This window comes from Patella vulgata, chromosome 7, assembly GCF_932274485.2.
Source record: "Patella vulgata chromosome 7, xgPatVulg1.2, whole genome shotgun sequence".
NCBI lineage: Eukaryota > Metazoa > Mollusca > Gastropoda > Patellidae > Patella > Patella vulgata.
The window spans coordinates 13,364,244-13,386,403 of record NC_065885.2 but is presented as its reverse complement, the minus strand read 5'-3'; the positions used below and the strand labels follow the sequence as shown (position 1 = coordinate 13,386,403).

The following is a 22,160-nucleotide window of genomic DNA, read 5'->3' as shown; positions in this document are numbered from 1 at the left end:
ACACAAACTAGGTCATTTCGGGACTAACATATGGTTAAATTTTTTTTCAACTATTCGCTTGCGCGTAGGGGTCTTTAGCAATGGGAGGAAACCGGAGGACCCGGAGAAAACCCACAAGGTTGGACAGGCGACCCTACTCCTTGTCACGTACAACCGGGGATTCGAAACCACGCCAGTTGACTCAATGACAGGCTTTATGATACAGCGTGCGCATGCTAACCATTCGGCCATCCCCCCCCCCCCCCCCGAAATCTAAGGGTGGTGTCTTCCTCCATATGGAGGCTGTCACTTACACCTTACTATAAGAGTCAATGAAACTTTAATTGTACATTATAAAAGACAAAGAGGTTAAAGATATAATTTTATTTAACAATTCTCTACAGCAGAGCACCAGGAATCAGTTTTATTTAAAATAATCAACAATAACAATATTAATCAATAAAAATATTCAAATAATACTATAAATTTTTTAAATTTTAAAAATTATCTTTACATTTTAAAAATGTCCATTTTAATTTTCAAAACAGCCAGGAACAATATCAGTTTTGTGCCGCCAACAAACAACTTTTGTGTAGCAATTAAATTGCACAAATGTTCGACATGATATTGTTTTCCAGACAAGTGTATAACATGACCCAGATCAACAATACACAAAAATTAATATCAATAACTGCCAGCAGTAAACAAAAATAAGCACTGTTCCGTGTAAATTTTATTTATATAAAATTGCAGTGCAACTTGCCCCAGAATATTAATGTCTCTCAGGATACCAAGACTATAGACAATTAAATAAATTCGAAAAGAGACTTTTTTTGAAGGGAAATTGGCGATAAACGATTGAATTTGATCTGTTCACTTCTCTACTGCAATACAGTCAATTGCGAAAAAGATGAAATGCACCTGTCATTATTACCAACTGTCACATGAATAAACAATAGATCAAAAAAAAAAGAAGAAAAAAATATCCTGTAGTCTAAATCCCCCAGTCCAAACTTAATGTGTTTCAGGACGAATATTATAACCATATTGTTTCTATTTATGATCAGTATTGTATTGTTATCCCTCTAATATAAACTAATTTAAAAAAAATACATGGTATAGAAGGTATTCAAGATATAATTTAAAAATACACAGTACATGAAACTTTGTATATAAAAATATAAGCTGCAATATTCTAAACAATGTGGTATAATTTATTTATTCCATGACAGATATATAAATTAGCAAAGCAAGAAAGTAAATATACCATAAATGTATTTTCTATTCCATATACAAGGATTGGTATTAAGAGATAAATTGTTACATGTACATGTATTGATTTAAAATTATATAAAATATACTTTACTTAAAAATATACAATTTATACAAAGTTATGAAGACAATATGTGTGGTTTTATTTCATTAATATATAATTTTAAATAATAGTAGTAGTAAAGGACATCACTTATATAGCTTAGTGATTTTTTGTTCATTGTATCTATTTAAGATAAAAAAATAAGGAAACACAATAAAATCTGGCGTAACGCTAATGAAGACGGGTATACAGCATGCAGTGTGATATGAGGAACATTTTGCCAGGACATCAGTGTTTCTGCTTCCTCTTTGTCGAATTCTAAGTGCTAAGGAGTCTTTTATGTGCATGGGACCTCATGTTTTTGTCCCCATCGATTGACTAGATGCTGTTCCTCTAACAAGGGTAAATCACACTGAAAAATCCCGAGTAACTTTCTGGGCCAACACTGGAATCAAAGGAAAGACGTTTCTAAGCCAGCATGGCTCCATAATAAAAGCTAATTCATATGCAAACTAAGACAATTAAATATTCATATAATAAACGGAGAAGACCTTTGATGCAAATTCTAGTGTTTGGTAACTGCTTGTATACAAAAAAGACTTGATAAATATTTGAATTCAGAATTTATTTAAGTCTCTTCTGACTTGCATGGCACAGAGCATTGGATTATAAACCATCATTCATTGTCAAATTGTAATTGCCATTTAGATCGACACACTGATGTCAGTGAGTATAAATGCACATGTTACATTTCATGACATTTTTTAATGAGGTATTTAAGATAATAAATACAATAGTAAAATCTAATTACAATGAAAATATATAAGACAAGTAAATATTCAAATAATAATAAATGGAGAAGAGCTTTGTGAAAATTGCTGTGAAATTACTCCTTGTCTACAACATAAGACTTAATAAAAGTATGGATTCAGGATTTACATTGGCAAAAAGCATGTGTTTATAAACCATAATTTCTTTTCAAATTTGTATTAAGAGCCATTTACATTCACACTTTATTGTGATCTTTTTATTAATTCCTTGAAACCTCAAATAATAAAACAGTATCTTTTAGAAAAATAAAATGAATTATTTTTATAAAAACATTTATATACAGATCTACGAATTACTGTTTTTTTTTTTTTTTTTTTTTTTATAAAGAGATCAAAAATTAATATATTATCAGGGGAGGATCCAGGGATTTTTGTAGGAGGGGTTTTGCCAGGGTCCTGTTAAAGAAATTTTATAATTGACAAAGCACGATGCCATTGTCGTTTCCAAATTATGTAAGCATACATATACACCAAACTTTTTAAAGAGAGAAATCCAACAGCCCACTTGTCTTCCATTTTTATTATGTCTATATCATTATCTCACGCTTTGAATGCCCATCACATCTGATGATAAAGGATAAAGCACGCGATAGTGACACTTTTCTAATAAAAGCATTGTTTTACAAAAAAGATTTTAATTTGCTGAGCATAACCCTCCCTCTGAATCCGCCCCTGCATAATTTTGGAAAAGAGCTCAAAATATATATACATGAAGGTCACATCAGGTGAAGTTGAAATAAAATATTAGTATACAATATCATCATCACTGAACACAGACACTATTTATATTTGAGCATTTAACAATTATGAAACTTGCCAAAACAAATAATTATTAATTAAATAATAATAATAATAATACTATAATAATACTAATAAACTTTGATACTAAAGAATACCACTTTTAAAACAATAATCAAGCTAGATCTACATAGATGAAATAACCAACATACAGATAGAAGAAATCCAATTCCTAAGGCAGATGACCTACTCAACTGTGTAAAGGTGACCTACTCAATCCTAAAGACAGATGACCCACTCAAATCTAAAGATGAACTTCTTAACTATAAAGCCAGATGAACTACTCAACTATAAGACAGATGACCTACTCAACTATAAGACAGATGACCTACTCAACTCTTAAAGACAGATGAACTACTCAACTATAAGACAGATGAACTACTTAACTCTATAGACAGATGAACTACTCAACTCTAAAGACAGATGAATTACTCAACTCTAAAGACAGATGAACACGATGTAAGATAAATACTCTACAATGAAAGACAAACTCTAGAAATAAAACTCTAAAGTCACATGAATTGCTCAAAATGAGAGACTCCAGCTCAAAAGACACATGAGGAACTCAACACTTAAGACAGATGAACTACTCAACTCCAAATAGATAGCTGACCAAATGAACTCTTAAAAACATAAAAACCACTCAACTAAAAGTCTGAACACCTAAACCTAGTGATCCAAAAGGAATTCCCCACGATTTATTCAGGTTAACACATATATGAAATATATGAACAAAATAACATATCCCTGGAGCACCCTCTTTAAATACTGTAGTTTCGGTATTTGCCAGCCAAGGGGCATTGCTGAAGATAAAAACTATTCTGCTTTTGAAGTGTTGATCGATTTAGTTCAAAGTAACCCTGGTTGTGCTGTGATTTTGCGTAATGTCATCGTCTATTATATTTACACTGTTCTCTATAGATGAATCAGCTATACTGGTTTCTTCTTAAAAAAAAAAAAAAAAAAAAAAAAATAACAGGTTATATTTATTCGGCAATTTCGGTTTTTATTAGTCCAAGCTATCTTCTTTTTTTAAAAAAAAAAAAGAAAAGAAAACTTTGTATAAAGGATGTTAGAGGGTATAAATTCATTGCGCTTGACATGCTGATATGCAGTGCAACTAGTCATCCTTTGTTTTAGAGAGAGAAATAGAGAGAGAGAGTGAGCCATAGTTGCTAGTCTTGTCTAACAGGCAGTGAAAGGACAGGAGAACTTATGTGCTTACCTGTTAGTCAATATCAAAAATTTAAACTTAATGCACAAAATAGTTATATTTATAGTTTTTATGTGTAAAAATACTTAAAAACATTGGGATAAAGCTAAAAATTATGATAATAGGTGGAAAAAATATCTTTCTAACTGCAAACAAACAAAATACTTAAAAAAACTGATGTTAGCTTTTTCATTTATTATTAGTATATTTTATTTTATTACTAGGCTTGTACTTACCATGATGGTTATTATATACATGATTAGTATTAGTAGAACCATAATTAAGTGACTTTTTGTCTTTTTATTTTGTTAGAAGGCCTGCACTTACCATGATGGTTATTATAGACATGATTAGTAGTAGTAGAACCATAATTCAGTGGCTTTTTGTCTTTTTGTGGTGGAGTCCGTGTAGGTGTCGATGATCGTGAGATCGACTGGCCTAAGATTGATGTGAAGTAAACAAAACTCAACAACATCTGAAACAAAAGAACATTGAAAATCTGTCAGCTGTGTGAACTCCTCAAATACATTAAAAGTGATATCAAGTGTTCCTACTAGAAAGAGTACACACATCGGCCAGATTAGAACATGAGTAAAAGCAGATTAAAACAAAATTTAACGAGAGCATCGTTAACGCTGCAATATACGTCCACATTCCAGCTTTGATTGATATAGTACTTTTTAAAATGAAGATAATGAAATAACATAACGCTAACCACGGTCTAACCGATCCGGATGACGATAGATATATCACGCACGCCTGTCTGTCTGAATCTCACTCCCAGTCCTTTAAAAGATTGACAGTAGTGAAAGATTTGAAAATAAAGTACTTGGGACACATCGATTCTTACCTCAGATGATCTGCCGAAAAGTGCAAACTGCGAATGATGTACAATAAGGAAAGTGTCATTTGATGACTGAGATTCCTTGGTTTCACGCACGTTTTGTATTCCGCTTAAAATTAGAAGTATCGGGTACCGGACGTTTCGCCGAAACGAAATGAATAGACTTAACCTTGCCAAAGTCATGAAAAAATAGTTGGAGTCTACACATGTCAAATGCATTTGCATTTCTCAAAATACTGTAAACTGTGGTAATTTGATCTAGTCTAAACTTTTCAATTTCTACTGTCCGTTGGGGTTTGCTATTTTTATTATTAATCAATTATTAATAATAAATTTGGGACTAAATTTTAATGACGAATGACACCCAAACAAATAACCGGTATAAATGCTTGTAACACTTTTATTAATTTTCTCTGGTTACAAAGCGTTCTGAAACGTCAACAAATAACCGGCATAAATGCTTCTAACACTTATTAATTTTCTCTGGTTACAAAGCGTTCTGAAAAATAAGTTTAACAAAGGCTATCAGAAAACACTCACAAAAACCCGAATTTTACATGGGAGACAACTCTTTAAAGCATATCACGCCGAATTTTACATGGGAGACAACTCTTTAAAGCATATCACGCCAGTTTGACATTGTTAGACGGAGTTATCTCCTCCGAACCAAGTGAAACCGAAGTCTGAAATTAAATCCCAATCTGACAAAAGTACTTAATATTCTTAAAAGACAAATTATTAATAATAAATTTGGTACTAAATTATAATAACGAATGACACCCAAACATAAGACTTTTTAAAAATGTACATCCTGAAAACGCACATGTACTTGCAGTTACATGAATTTATAATTTATTTAGTGTGAGAGAGAGAGAGAGAGAGAGAGAGACATTGTCATTGCAGTACCAAAAGGTCTTTAGCAGTGGGAGGAAAGGGGGAGAAAACGGTGGTTTGAAACGTCAACAAATAACCGGTATAAATACTTCTAACACTTACAAAGCGTTCTGAAAAATAAGTTGAACAAAGGCTCTCAGAAACCACTCACAAAAACCCGAATGTTACATGGGTGACAACTATTTAAAGCATATCACATCAGTTTGACATTGTTAAATGGAGTTTGACATTGTTAAATGGAGTTATCTCCCCAAAATCGGGCATGCACCCAAAAGAAAAGGGACCAACCTCAGGGTATAAGGAATATGTATTTTAAGTTTCAAGATGATCGATTTAGAATTGTGGCCTGTAGGCGACACACAAAAAGAAAATTGGCATGGCTCTGCCCCTGGGGGTTGGGCATGTAGGGCCTACTCCAAATGATAAGGATGTTCCAAATGATAGGAATGTTCCTTAGGGTACAAAGAATAAGTATATAAAGTGTGGCTCTGCCCCTGGGGGTTGGGCATGTACCCCAAACGATAGGGATGTTCCTTAGGGTACAAAGAATGTGTATGCAAGATTATAAGTTAAGAAATGTGGCCTGTAGACGACAAACAAACAAATACTAGAAATGGGCGTGGCTCTGCCCCTGGGGGTCGGGCATGCACCAAAAACAATAGGGATCTTCCTTGGGGTATAAGGAATAAGTATACCAAGTTTGAAGAAAATCCAGTAAGAATTGCGCCCTGTAGGCGACACAAAGACACACGAAAAGAAAATGGGAAATGGGCGTGGCTCTGCCCCTGGGGGTTGGGCATGTACCCCAAACGATAGGGATGTTCCTTAGGGTACAAAGAATGTGTATGCAAGATTATAAGTTAAGAAATGTGGCCTGTAGACGACAAACAAACAAATACTAGAAATGGGCGTGGCTCTGCCCCTGGGGGTCGGGCATGCACCAAAAACAATAGGGATCTTCCTTGGGGTATAAGGAATAAGTATACCAAGTTTGAAGAAAATCCAGTAAGAATTGCGCCCTGTAGGCGACACAAAGACACACGAAAAGAAAATGGGCGTGGCTCTGCCCCTGGGGGTTGGGCATGCACCCCAAACGATAGGGATGTTCCTTAGGGTACAAAGAATGTGTATGCAAAGTTTCAAGATTATTAGTTAAGAAATGTGGCCTGTAGACGACAAACAAACAAATACTAGAAATGGGCGTGGCTCTGCCCCGGGGGGTCGGGCATGCACCAAAAACAATAGGGATCTTCCTTGGGGTATAAGGAATAAGTATACCAAGTTTGAAGAAAATCCATGAAGAATTGCGCCCTGTAGGCGAACCACAGACACACACACACACACACACACACACACACACACACACACACATACATACATACACACACACACACACACAGACAGGGGCGACGGCATAATACGTTCACATTATGAATGTGGACGTATAAAAATAAAAGAATTGAAAATAAAGTATGCCATTTGCCTGTTTTGGAAAATATCATGATTGACACTAAAATTTACTCAAATTGACTATTTAACATTTAATTAAGATAACAAAGTCAAAATATCAAAAGTAGATAATCTCCCAGCTTTTATTCAGTCAGATTAATAGGAAATGACATGGAGAGAGAGAGAAATGGGGTTTAACGTCCACTCGACACAAACTAGGTCATTTCGAGACTAACATATGGTTTAATTTTATTTCAATAATTTACATGTGCGTAGGGGTCTTTAGCAGTGGGAGGAAACTGGAGGACCTGGAGAAAACCCACGAGGTTGGACAGGCGACCCTACTCCTTGTCACGTACAACCGGGGATTCGAAACCACGCCAGTTGATTCAATGACAGGCTTTATGATACAGCACGCACGTGCTAACCATTCGGCCATCCAACCCCCCGAAATGACATGGGGTTTAACGTCCTACTATTCTGCCCCCGAACTAGGCTAATAAAGACAGGCATATGCCATACAGTGTGCTATGAGGGAAATTTTCCCGGACAGCGGCACTACGGTCTACTCTTATATCGAATTCCAACTGTCAAGGGATCTTTTACGTGCACGCCAATGTGTACACAGGACCTCAGTTTTTCGTCCCATTCTGCATCACTGACAAGGGGAACCACGCCGTAAAATCTGGATTAACTTTCTCAGCCAATGCAGGGATTGAACACCCGACCTCCAGGCTAGTGAGCCAGCGTCTTACCCACTTAGCCACCGTGCCCCCAGATTAATAGGCCCATTACAGGACTTCAGCAATGATTACATATTGGGCACTTGCTTTTGACCTTATGCTGATTATACCATTTACAAACTGTGGTATTTTTGGACTGACATTCCATTTAAAAATTAAACTTTTACAATATTGGAAGACATCTTACTTGAAATGAAGTAAAAATATAATTATACCACTCAGCTGGTAAGACATTGGCCGTTCCTGGAATGGAAAAAAATTCAACATGGAACAGATATGTGATGCATACAGTCTGTCTTTTGATTAGTCAATAGTGACAGGAGGTCAAATATATATATTAGCATTGGAGGAGCCATGGTGGCTTGGTGGGTGTGGCCCTGGCTCACCGACCATTGAAAACCACCATATATCACAGCAATGAAAACCATTTAAACCTTAGCAATGACAACCACTTAAACCTCAGCCATGAAAACTACTAAGGATTGTAATATTTAGTGGCAATAAATCACATTGGAAGAATTTGGTGTAACTGTAGGCTATCCATAAATTGAAAATCATTATCTACAACCGGCAAATATCTGTAAATATGTTGCTGTCTCTTTAAATTCAACTTACCAGAAAGTGTTGCCGTGGAAACGGAGAAAAAGAAAAGTTTGATGTACAGTACGATAACCAAGTCCGGACTGCTGTTTAAATCTTGCTGTATAAACTTCCATGATACAGGCTGATAAAATGAAAAATAATACAATTAGCTTTAAAGGAAATTAAATGAAATGGTGTATGACACTGTAACCCATGTATCATTTAATCTTGTTTATTATCAAAATTAATCAGTCAGCTTTAAACTGGACACAAATACAAATTAGATGATTTTTGGTGATTTTAAACGATTTTTACGAATTTTTAAACAAAGATTTGATATTAAACCAATGTGAAAGAAATTGGTGCTAGATACACAAGATTAAATGATACCTGGGTTACAGTGTGATGTCCTGCTGTTCACAATTGACTGGGCTAATGTACAAGGCCATACAGCACTGTAACCCGGGTATTATTTAATCTTGTGTATTTAACACTAATTTCTTCCACATCATTCAAGATAAGCGCTTAATTTCTCGATCACTGTAACAAAAATAAACAACTTAATTTATTATTCATGTATAATGATTAAAATTTGAACAGTGGTCAGGAAATCAAATGCTTGTAACTTGGACACTCATTATCAAAATTAATTGGTCAGCTTTAAACTGGACACAAGTACAAATAATTTTTATGAATTTTCAAACAAAGATTTGATATTGAAAGAATGTGAAAGAAATTAGTGGTAAATACACAAGATTAAATGATACCCTGGTTACAGTGCAGTGTGCTACGAGGAAAATTTTACCTGGACAGTGGAACTACAACCTATCCTTATATCAAATTCCAAATGACAAGGGTTCTTTTATATACACAGGACCTCTTTCTTTTCGTCCCATCCGAAAGACTATACATTTTCCCTTAAAATTCCCTCTGTCCTGAACCACTGACATGGGGGAACCATGCTGGAAAATCCTGATAAATTTTCTCAGCCAACACCGGGAGTTCCGTATTATCGAGATTACTTCGACAGGAAGTAAAGAGCAAACTATTGCTATGAAAGCCAATATTTGATTGGCTGAATCTAAACACTTTATTGTGTTCTAGCCAATCCAAAGTCTTGTATGAAATGCGCTTTATTGCTTCCAGTGCAGCAAAATAGGGGGTCTCAGAATAGCTACGTATAGAAGGCTTACTGCCATGAACTTAAGGATTATGAACGAAATTTTGCATTTATTTTGAAAAAAAAATGTGTGAAAAACATGGATTATTACGTGACTGCGACCTCTGCTCCCAGCCCACCCTCTATGTTGAATTAACACAGTATCTACATGTATCTGTGGGCCCAAAATTTTAAATGTAGACAGATTTCTACTTCAAAAGAGCAAATTAACAATCAAATTAATTTAAGCTGACAATTTTGCCGACAGGTTCAATCATTTTCAAGTTTGTGCGAGACAAGGAGTAGGGTCACTTGACTAACTTTGTAGGCTTTCTCCGCCAATTATTGCAATAAGGTCTTTCTTTAATTTTAACAAATTGATTGACAAAAATTAAATTAAATCAAACACAGACGAAAAAGAACAAGCCAACAGTGAGGCTGATGTCCCCCGCCGAAATCCCAAAATAAATAGATGACACATTAATTAATCGCACATTTATTTTTTTCAAAAGTATCGAGCAATCAAATTATACACTAAGTTTCAGCACTCTCTATCAGATAGAATCAAAGTTATCTTGTCCCAAAGCATCGACCAATGTTAATAATTGAACTCAGCCATGACATGACAGCAGAAAATACTCATTATCAAACTTAGTCAAGGTAATGATATAATAAAGCTATACACCAAGTGTCCTCACTCTCACTTAATTAGAACTAAAGTTATCGTGTCCCAAAGCATCAACCAATCAAATTGCTTATCCCTGCTTACTCTAAGCAAAAAATTCTCATCTTCACACTCCATCAAGGCATTCACCTAATAGCCACCTATGCCAAGTGTGAACATTCTAACTCAACTAAAGTCTCGACCAATCAAATTGCTTATCTCTGCTTAACCTAAGCACAAAATGCTCATCTTCGAACTCCATCAAGGCATTGACCTAATAAACACATACACCAAGTTTGAACATTCTAGCTCAATTAAAAGTTATCGTGTCCCAAAGCATCAACCAATCAAATTGCTTATCTCTGCTTACCCTAAGCGGAAAATGCTCATCTTCGAACTCCATCAAGGCATTGACCTAATCAACACATACACCAAGTTTGAACATTCTAGCCCAATTAGGAAGAGAGTTATCGTGTCCCAAAGCATCAACCAATCAAATTGCTTATCTCTGCTTACCCTAAGCGGAAAATGCTCATCTTCGAACTCCATCAAGGCATTGACCTAATAAACACATACACCAAGTTTGAACATTCTAGCTCAATTAGGAAGAGAGTTATTGTGTCCCAAAAAGTGTGACGGACAGACAGACGGACAGACAGACAGACAGACAGACAGACAGACAGACAGACGGACGAACCCATTTTAATAGTCCCCTGCTTTCTTCGAAAGGCGGGGAACAAAAATAAATATTTACAAACCTTGAGTCTGTATGTCAATATATATATACCAGTAAATAACAGAATGGTTGCTAGGTAACACTGTGCTAGTAGTATATTACTAACTGTTCGTTTAAACAACTGCCCTGCCAATTCAACTAATAAAATATTAAATATAATTTCAATTATTACATATTATCATAAATATTTTCCTGAAAAGATACAAATTAGGCATGTCCAAAAAATTATTCATGTCAATAAAGCAAAGGCCCCATGCACAAATTGGCTAGGATTCATCTAAATTAAGGTGACAATGAAAATCAATATTGTAAAATATATCCAGTTCGCTTCAATGGTTGATGTTATGAAGTAAAATATAGCACCACATACCACTTGTATAAACCAAGGCAATCAAGTTTAATAACTGGACAACAATCATAGTCACAGCACTCTAAAATAAACAAACAAATAATATTATTTAGTTAAAGGGGCATTAGGTAAGATTAGATAGAGAGCTGACAGTTCTCGCTATATAGTCATTGCTCCACTCTGAATCGAGATATTAGCGAATTAGTTTAAGGCTAGCCTCGATCATTACCAACGTTGGCACGATAATAAACAAAGTCCATATTATCCATTTTTACTTTAAATTATCTCCAACAAAATGTATTCAAATCCACTAAATATCGCAGGCTAACGCTGGCATCGAGAGTTGATTATGGTATTGATATGTTAATTAATGTCTAATTAATAATTTAGATAACATTTCAGGCCTAAAGAAAGACCTGCAAAAGGCAGATTTAGCTCCTGCATAATGTATGTTTAATTGGAAATCTGTAAGTGTTTGGTCACCGTCTCAGATTTCTCTCACGAAGCTACTAGTTTCGTTCTTATGCAAACTCTTCAGGCGTAAGAGAGATTGTGTAGCTGGTCTCTTGATATAGTCGTTTGGGACCGGAGCATAGTAGAAGTGGACTGGAGCAATTCTGTTTAACCAGAGTTGATGCTTCAGTAATTATGTTTACATTTATCATTTAGTTAAAGATACATTATGTAAGATTTAGATAAAGAACTAGCCATTCTTGCTATAATAGATCAAAAATAGATAATGTAAAATGAATAATTTGAAAATTTCATTCAAATTACTCTATTGCGAGCGAAGATATTAGCCTTTGAAGGTTTGACAAGACGTGTGCTAAGTCTCGCTCTTCCATTTTATGGCTGAACCGTTCTAATCTAATTAATATCGGAGAAATCCGATGCCATTATGAGTTGATTATGGTCTGGATAAGTTAATTAATGTCTAATTAATAATCTAGATAAGATTTCAGGCCTAAAGAAAGACCTGCAATAGGCAGATTTAGCTCTCGCATAATATATTTAAGATATATTTAACAGGTCCGGTCTATTCCTCAATCTGTGTTCGGGATTTAACAAAATGAACTATTGCTATAATAATACATGGGTGATTCTACCAGCAGTTAGTCATAAAAGTACTTATATTTTAGTTTGGCACAGTACATTACAAGGTTTGATCACAAAATAAGTGACATAAACCTCATTGGCATACACAATATTCAATACAGTACTCAATAGACACAATACTCTTAATATTCAATACAGTACTCAATAGACACAATACTCCTCATATTCAATACAGTATTCCATAATAATAGATCCAGAAATCTTTATTATTCAATACAGTATTCCATGGTAATAGATCCAAAACTCTTAATATTCAATAGACCCAATACTCATAATATATGTTACTAAAGTGGTAACTGTTGTTGATCTACCACCCTTCCATGCACATAGAGACCGAGCCAAACTGGATACCAGACAAACTTTGTATCGACCCAATTCATGACAATTTTATTCTCTACTGTATTGTTATACCCCCGTCAGACCAGGGTGGCGTCGTTACTGCGCTGCTACGGTTACGGAAAATGGTGTCAGAGCACGTCAAGATCGTGGTAAAAGCGTGGTGGAAACGCCAGATATCGTTCTGTGGTCTCCATGGTCGTCAATAATCGCATAGTTTTTGTTGAGCATGTTAAAACCAAACGCCAAGGTTCTGCGATCTGATCTGGGAAGCTGTGAGAACGTGACTTTTTCAAGTTTGTAATTTTTGGGGACATTTTCTTGCGTTGTGTTCACGTTTGCTGGCGATCATGTGTATTTTCTCCTTGCTGTACGGTCGCAGCAGCGCAGTAGGGACACCACCCCAGTCTGAGGGGGGCATTAGGTCGCGAGAGTTTTGTTAATTTGAAAACAAAAACATGCTCTTCATATTCAATATTAACAAAATCTTCAAATAAATATTATAACTTACTGTAACTATGACATCTTCTGAATCTTTTCTTGGCCAGATATCAATCAAAGACAAAATTAATAAATTTACAGCCTGTAGAAATAAAACAAGTAGAATATATAATGTGTATTTACAATCATTGATTATGTAATGGTATTATTAGGATTTTATCAGATGTAAATATTGTATTAGATGTTTAATTTACTCAATCTATTTGAGTAAATCTGATGCAGGTTCTTGCTTCTCATAACCTTTACTAGTAAGTGCAGGGAAACCCTACTACACACAAAAACAAACTGATAAGACAAACTGCAGACAAGACGATCTACACAGAATCATTTGCTGTGAGCCACTGTTAGATCCTGATGTTGGCCGCGAAACTTCTCCAGTATTTTCTAGCAATTTAGAGAGCATGTAGAAGATCATTAAAAGTTGGTATACAATCAATAAAGAGTAGGTAGGAACACATCTTCAATAGAAGGCTTGATCTAACTTCGTATATCCTATCAAGGCCTTCACGTAATACACTACATATTTCGGCACTAATGTTGATTGGGTATTCACCCAACTTGTGAGCCTATCAGATTCCTCGATCATCGTGAATACCAAGTCTCGTGCTTTCAAGCTAAAATATCAAAGTACGGTCAATCAATGTCAAGGTTTCTATGGAGGTCGCTATGTCACAACCTCTGATTGGATGCTACCGTTCACGTGCCTGCAGATAACGTAGCTATAAGTTCAGGAATTGAAAAGTAATCTAGCAATTTGTAGATGTTGTAAAACTCTCAGTCGTTGCTTCAGGAACATGGTGGAAATGCAGCTTTCTGGTCAGATTTTCGCTCATTGCACACTGCACGGTGTTTGGTCATCTTCATTAGTCTTTTTGGTGCAGAAAACTAGAATGTCAAAACCCAATTTCATGTCATCATTTGCAATTTTGGGACAATACATCAACGGCCGATTATCTCCTGGCTTGAATTCAAAAGGATAAAAAAAGAGGCACAGCAAAACATTTTATGCAACCCTTATAAGTGGCGTAGACTTGTTTATGTCAGCGCAAGAGAATATTCCAAATGTTGTGAAATTTTAAATTCATACTATATCTTTGTACATACTGAATGAAATTGAACCATTTTCGATTTGATATTCTTTCAAAGAGATAAATCTTTCACAATGTTGTAGTTTTAAAATTCCTTCAAATGTCAATCAGCCGCATTGAGGAGCAATTTGGACATACTGATAATAGTAGTTTAAGTATATTCTATCATTTTCAATAAGATAATGCTGTTTCAATTGCTCTATGTAAGTTTTTTGTAGTAAACGACTCAAATATGAGTAGCAAGCTTCACCATAATACAGTACTTATATCATTCCATATGTTTACTAATAATCTCTTTTATGCATCATTTTCAAAACTTTTCACGAATCATGTTCAGCTTCAGCATTTAAGCTTTGGGTATTTTTGTTTAAAATCAAAATTTAACCAATACCCTATTCTTTGTCGAGGATGAAGGCATCTGGTGTTTTCGACAATGTTTAATTCTATGTCAACTTCAGAATTGCTAGTATAAATATTGCATTTACTTGATGATTATGACAAATTTTATCAGGCCCTAAATCGAGTTATTGCAAACATTTTCCTTGGAACTCTCGGATTTTTGTTCCTGGCGTTGTAAGTTTTTCAAAAATGTATAGTTTGTTTAGTTTCTAGAAATTCTGGCTGCAGGTCTAGGATCAAAAACAAAATCCTCATGTTGAGTGGGCCAAGCCTTACTCACTGAACCACCCTGGCTCCGATATTAACCTACCTGAAGAATGATGGTTATAAAAACGATATTTCTGGCGATCCTAGGTAAAACATTTTTTCTGATTCTCAACCAACGTCCTGGTACAGGTATGACCACTGTTTCAACTACACTTGTTTCCTAAAATAACAGAGAAATGAAATGGGGTTTAATGTCCTACTGTTCTGCTCCTATACTGGGCTAATGAAGACGGGCATACGCCATACAGTGTGCTATGAGGGAAATTTTGACCGGGCAGCGGCACTATCGCCTACTCTTATATCAAATTCCAACTGCCAAGGGGTCTTTTACGTGCATTCCAATGTATACACGGGACCTCGGTTTTTCGTATTATCCGAAGGACTACTCCTTGTAATGTTTAAGCTGGGAATCGAAGCCACACCACTTGCCGTTAAATAACTAGACCACCAAACCCCCCTCCTAAAATAACAAAGCAGAATCTTTCTTGAATCAGTAATATGGTTACTGGGGAGAGAGAGAGAAATGGGGTTTAACGTCCACTCGACACAAACTAGGTTGTTTCAGGACTAACATATGGTTCAATTTTATGTCAATAATTCGCCTGCTCGTAGGGGTCTTTAGCAATGGGAGGAAACCGGAGGACTCAGAGAAAACCCATGAGGTTTGACACTGACAGAAGATCCTATTCCTTGCCACGTACAACCAGGGAATCGAAACCATGCCAGTTGACTCAATGACAGACCTTATGATACAGCCACACACGCTAACCATTCGGCCATCCAACCCCCCTGAATATGGTTACTAATTCATAAAAAACAAACACAGACCATCCTCAAAATTATTGAATATTACAAACTGTCATGAAAAATGGACTGGCTTATACGAAAGAGATGATACAATTACTATTACAATATTTGTCTTAAGCCTGTTTTCCATAACGCGTTTTCACCGGTACATGGAAATGGTATCATTAGATTTGCATTAGCCGGTGAAAAGCTGCAGAAACGTGTACATGGAAAACAGGCCTTAGAGAGATCAAGATGCTCATGTGAAATTAGCAGAAATTAATATCAACATAAAATGGCCATATCTAGTGGTGACATCCATTGAGAGGACTAGCAAGCTGTTACGCTCAAAAAAAGGGATAAAAAAAATGCTTGATTTTGTATGTCCCATTTTCTTCAAATACAGATTTTGACACAGAAGTGACTATAACTTTTTGTCAAAATATTTTCCCCTTTCCAACAGTATTTTGTAAAATGAAATGGGGTTTAACGTCCTACTGTTCTGCTCTGACTTGGCTAATGAAGACAGGCATACGCCATACAGTATGCCATGAGTGAAATTTTGCTCGGACAACAGCAATACGACCTACTCTTGTATTGAATTCCAATTGTCAATGGGTCTTTTAAGTGCACGCCAATATGTATAAGGAACCCTGTTTTTTTCATCCCATCTGAACAACTATACGTTGTCCCTTGCCAGGCCCTTTGTCCTGCACCACCGACAAGGAGGAACTACCCCAGAAAATCCTGATGAAACTTCTCGGCCAACACGGGATCTCCAGGTCAGCGAACTAACGTCTTACTCACTAAGCCACAGGTTGTATTTGGTAAATCATTCTGCCTCACAATGACACCTAGTATATACATGTAGGTCTACTTACATCAGCATTAGAAATATATTGTTGTAATTTGAATCTACTTGTGTCTAAAACAGTCAACAACTCCACAGCTTCTTCATAGGATAAATTAACACCACCAGATCTGTCAAACACAAATAAAAGGCCTGTTATAATTGGATCTGTAATAAACAGGCCTACAGGTATATATACATTCGTACAAAACATATATGTATTGTTTTACGGATTTTAGTCAGAGTTGCAACCAAAACTGTGCATGGTGCAAACGTTCTGCCATCGTTGATAGTATTGGCCTCCGTGGAACTATTTATTAAATATAAATTGTGTCAATTTTGACAAACAGGAAGTGTTTTATGGATGGGACAAAAAATAATCTCAGATTGTCCATATCTCGGTTATTTGTCAACAGATCTTCGTCCGGTTTTTTATTTTGGGATTCTTTGGACGAATCCCATACAGGCTCCGACTGAGGTTTTTCGAAATTCAAAAGTTTGCTCGATTAGTTTTAGCATGAAAGATTTGCGAAAATTTTCATCAGCATTTTATACGAATTTCAAGATGGCGTATCTCCATTAATATTTGTGGTATCAAGTTGAAACTTGGTAGGAATAAGGAACACATTGATGCCTTCAAAATGGTATATTACAATTTTTTGTGACAGCTTCCGGAAAGTTCCAGAAGTTACCACGGCCTTCAGATCTTTCCCCTAACATAAATAGTTCTCTCCACTTTAAAAAAAAGACTAAAAATGACATATGATTGCGTTAGCCCCGGATACTGTCTTTCATTTTATATTCAGTTCTTTAAAAATATTGTAATTTCTAATCAATTATTTTCGATAATCATGTACGCGAACAGTCCAAATTGAACAACAGTCGTTTTTGCCTGATTAGTACATTCTACACGTTTTTTGATCATTATTTTGTCGGTTGTGAATTAGCCATTACTAATATGTTTTGATTTGTTCATTACAAATGGCCCCTGAAACAATAGAATACACAATTTGTGTACTGATTATAAACTGTTCTGTGTGTCTTAAATATTGGGGGGGGGGGGATGGCCGAATGGTTAGCACGTACGCGCTGTATCATAAGGCCTGTCATTGAGTCAACTGGCGTGGTTTCGAATCCTTAGTTGTATGTGACAAGGAGTAGGGTCGCCTCTCCAACCTCATGGGTTTTTTCCGGGTCCTTGGGTTTCCTCCCACTGCTAAAGACCCCTACGTGCAAGCGAATTATTGAAATAAAAATTAAAAACCATATGTTAGTCCCGAAATGACCTAGTTTGTGTGGAGTGGACATTAAACCCTATTTCTCTCTCTCTCTCTTAAATATTGGATATTAGGATACTATATTTTTATGGCAATATATCAAGATCAACATTGACTGAAACAGACCAAGACTGAATACTAACAGTAGACGATGGTAGTAAGGTACCGGGTGGGGGTGGGTCTCTTCAGTGCATATTGAACCATTGAATTCAGACATGAACCAAGGAGAAACTTTGAATTATCAACACGACTCCAACTTGTAAACATAGTGTAGAAATAAAAGAACTTTTGACAATTGGGTTTTGATGAAAAGTAGGTGGTCATGTAGCTGCCTCGGCAAAATTCTCTTACCATATGATAGTTGAACAAAAACATATGTTTGTCTCAAAATACACAACATACTGCGATGACAAAATGTTAAACACATCAATTCCATTTCTGTCTTGATCTAGCCAGTTGAGGTGTAGGAATTTCATGCTTGGGGTTGCAAGTTTGATTCTAAACAGAAAATCCTGTCACATATATGTTGACAGAATGTATTTATTGTAGCTTTAATAACTTATCATTAAAAGTCTAAAAATTGACCCTGTCAGCTCATTACAGACATAACCTTGACCTTAGATTTATTTAATCAAGATAAAGTTACACAACCCGGTTTAATAAACAATAACCCTGGTCCCATAAATAAATTTGGAATTAAAGGAACACCTCTTCATAAACAAAATCTGAACACCAGCTTCAAAGAAAATATGTCAAATGGATCAATGCAGTTTATCACAAAAATAATGTACATGTAAGAAGAAAACCAGAAACCAACAAAAATAAACAAAAAAGGAATCACAGATACCAGTTGAAGTATGATGCGGCATCGCCGGATTTACACTGAATTATCAAATGTCAACCGCAACATGGACCCACCATGGAGTGAAGGGGTACCAATGTCAAGGACTTTAAAAATCCAATGGAGGTCTGAGGACCTCAGAGGACCCCATCATTGCTACTAGCAGATGGAGTACTTGGTCCGACCTTGCTTTTTGGGAAACTGAGATTTGGGGGAGGGGGGGGAAAGACCCTCAAATATCGTTACAAATTGTGATACGAGTTGAAATAATGTGGGATCTGGGTGGATTTGATTTTTAACTCAACTTTGAATTAAACATCGACTGAACCTTTTGATACCTTCCTAGTAAGCTTACATGTTTCTGGAACTGACATAAAAATTAACAGAAATGGCAAAGAACATTTGCAAGGTTTCCAAAAATCAGTCCTGGAATTAACGATTTTTGTTGTACTGGTACTCATCAAAATGTTAGACACTATCGAAATTCTATCTGACATTTTTTATCTTGCAGGACATGTATTAAATAATTTCAACAAAAACCTAAAAATTGGATAAATCACTGCCAGACAAAATGACAGGCACCTCCATAGACTACCACTAGTACTAGCCCTCAAAATAGCCATAAAAAGGCAAGGGATTGAGTTAGACAATTCAGTCCATGTCATTGATAACATGACATGTTAAAAGGATAAAGGATGCAGCAGGTTGCATTAAATGCACAACATTTATCATGTCCGGGAGATAGCTTTTTTTATGATAGCTTTTAATATTTATTACATTACATATGCATGTCGAAATTTTATCTTGATTAAATAAATCTAGGTCAAGGTTATGTCTGTAATGAGCTGACAGGGGCAATTTTTAGACTTTTAATGATAAGTTATTAAAGCTACAAGAAATACATTCAACCAACTTATTTGTGACAGGGTTCCCTTTTTGAGATCAAACTTGCAACCCCAAGCATGATATTCCAACACCTCAACTGACAAGGTCAAGAAAGAAATGAAATTGATGTGTTTAACATTTTGTCATTGCAGTACTTGTGCATTTTGAGACAAAAATATGTTTCTCTTCAGTTATCAGATGGGAAGAGAATTTTGCTGAGGCAGCTACATGACAATCTCTTATAACAACAGAATATAAATTCAAGACAATCTGTGTAATTTGCAGCCAAAAAGCCAACGAAAAACGCTTTGAAAATTGATCAGAATTCTATATGGGAAAGGCCTATCATACCACAATTAATATAGAGCGAAGCTCTAAAGCATCGCGCGAAGTGCGGTGCTTGAGCAAAGCTCTTTTCCGGTAACACAGGAGCGTAATTGAAAATGTCACCCACAGACTGTTGATTAAAAAAAAATTCAGACAGGAACCGGATACACTGGGGAAAACAGGCAATGCGCATGTCTGTCAATGCGCATGTCAGCGCATGTCAACTTACCAAATCTCGCCCAAGCGAGATTTTGGGTCTCTAAGAAATATTTCTATGACGCGTCGAATAAATGACGTCAGATAATTTTGACGTCAATGAAAATCCTCACACCTTTTTGTTCTTTTTTCAGTTGGGGAAACTTTATTATGAAGGTTTTATTTGACAACAATCACATCAGCTTCGCTCTACTCAGGCAAGGCCTGTTACATATTACGATACACACTATTGAATGAATCACTCAATTATTGTATAAAACTATAATATCCGTCCGGGAACTTTATTATGACTTTATTATAGTTTATCGAATGACGAATGTACATGTATGCTTTGTCGACAATTTTGTCGGAAATGCATTCAGAAAAATACATCTTAAGGCATTCGGAACTGTCCAGAAATAAACTTCGATTACTTACCTATAGGACATATCTCTCCCAGCTTTGTTTCTCTCCAATAGCGGATCTCTTTCACCAAAATCAGCAGCATGATCCCAATCTAATTCATTGTCCGCCATTTTGTTCATCAGCAATCACATGACATTTGTTTTGATGTACGAATTTCCCGCTGTAGATTAACCAATCAATTCTAAGAATTATCCAACGCGATCATCCAGACACTATAATAAATTTTGTCCTGGGTCGATTATGGAACAAATCGATATGCACCGAAAGAAGCGAGTGATCACCGAAATAAAATTCACAAATGATTCCGACCCAGACCGCCAAAGTCCCGCTATCAAATTTTTAAAATAGATTCATATGTCTGTTTTCTGAAAATGTATGATAGCAATTTGGATTTGACAGCTTTCGAAATGTTTTCACACACATCAGCAAATTCGCTAGGCCCCAATTATTGTCACGGAGATAATTTATAACATGTGCGTGTTTTGTAATGGCTGTTATGATTCCATAGCTTCATATAACAATCAACAATAATCCCAGAATCTTTGCACAAAAATAACAAAAACGTCCAAGATGGTGGTATGTCCAAACATGACCGCCTATAAATATATTAAAATTCATAGAAAACATGAAAAGAATTTGCTTAAAGGGGAATTATGGGAGATTAGATAAAATGTTGACAGTTCTTGCTGTAATAGTTAAAAAAAATAGATAATGTCAATACTGCAAAATTCAGTCACATTGCTCCACTCTAAACCGAGATATTAGCTTTCGAATTTTAGGCTAGCCTCGATCATCATTACTAAAGTCGGTACAATACCCCCCGAGTGGCGTTAAACCCGATTTCTTTCTCTCTTTTTTATGTGTCCGATTTACATTGGATTTGAATCCGATCTGCTGTTCAACGCCCGTCGGGCGTTGATGATAAACCGCAAAAAAATGGATAATCGAGACTTTGTTAATTATCGTGACAGTGGTAACAATGACAACTGAGGCTACAATGATTTCGAAGCACTTTGATTAAAATTTTCAGCACATTCCCTTTATATTATCTAGTTTTTAACTTTTATAGCGAGAACTGCCACCTCCTTATCTAATCTCCCATAATGTATCTTTAATATTACAAATATAATAACAAAAGCAATGAATGTAACAAATAACTTTAAAGAACACTTTTTATTTAAATTTTGATGCATGGGTTTCCCAAATATTTAAAAAAAGGGATTTAAACTACCTACTCTACATTAAAAATATCTTACAGTTACAAGTACATGTGTTTATATATGTGTATAAGCTAGGGATACTAGAACATGG

At 35.7% G+C, this 22,160-nt stretch overlaps 1 protein-coding gene across 2 annotated transcripts; it reads right to left on the bottom strand.

Moving 5' to 3' along the window:
- Nucleotides 1-348: 348 nt before the first annotated feature.
- Nucleotides 349-20,972, bottom strand: LOC126827797 (uncharacterized). Of its 2 annotated transcripts, none has more exons than XM_050557337.2 (10): nt 20,862-20,972; nt 16,930-17,029; nt 15,306-15,422; nt 13,519-13,590; nt 11,577-11,637; nt 11,229-11,344; nt 8,681-8,789; nt 8,253-8,308; nt 4,463-4,610; nt 349-3,867 (listed from the first exon to the last, which is right to left on the bottom strand). In XM_050557337.2, the coding sequence occupies exons 1-10, from the start codon at nt 20,966-20,968 to the stop codon at nt 3,767-3,769; spliced, it is 987 nt and encodes a 328-aa protein (XP_050413294.2). In that variant the 5' UTR covers nt 20,969-20,972; the 3' UTR covers nt 349-3,766. The 2 variants fall into 2 exon arrangements, with proteins under 2 accessions (XP_050413294.2, XP_050413295.2); XM_050557338.2 differs by having other exon boundaries at nt 349-3,864.
- Between the last annotated feature and the right edge of the window lie 1,188 nt (nt 20,973-22,160).

Excerpts from the sequence above, each read along its gene's own strand:
- LOC126827797 (XM_050557337.2), bottom strand. The coding sequence starts at position 20,968 with ATGAACAAAATGGCGGACAATGAATTAGATTGGGATCATGCTGCTGAT. Across the intron at positions 13,591-15,305 it reads TTATAACCATCATTCTTCAG|GCTGTAAATTTATTAATTTT; the intron begins GTAGGTTAATAT and ends TTATTTCTACAG. Across the intron at positions 3,868-4,462 it reads TGTCTATAATAACCATCATG|AAGAAACCAGTATAGCTGAT; the intron begins GTAAGTGCAGGC and ends TTTTTTTTTAAG.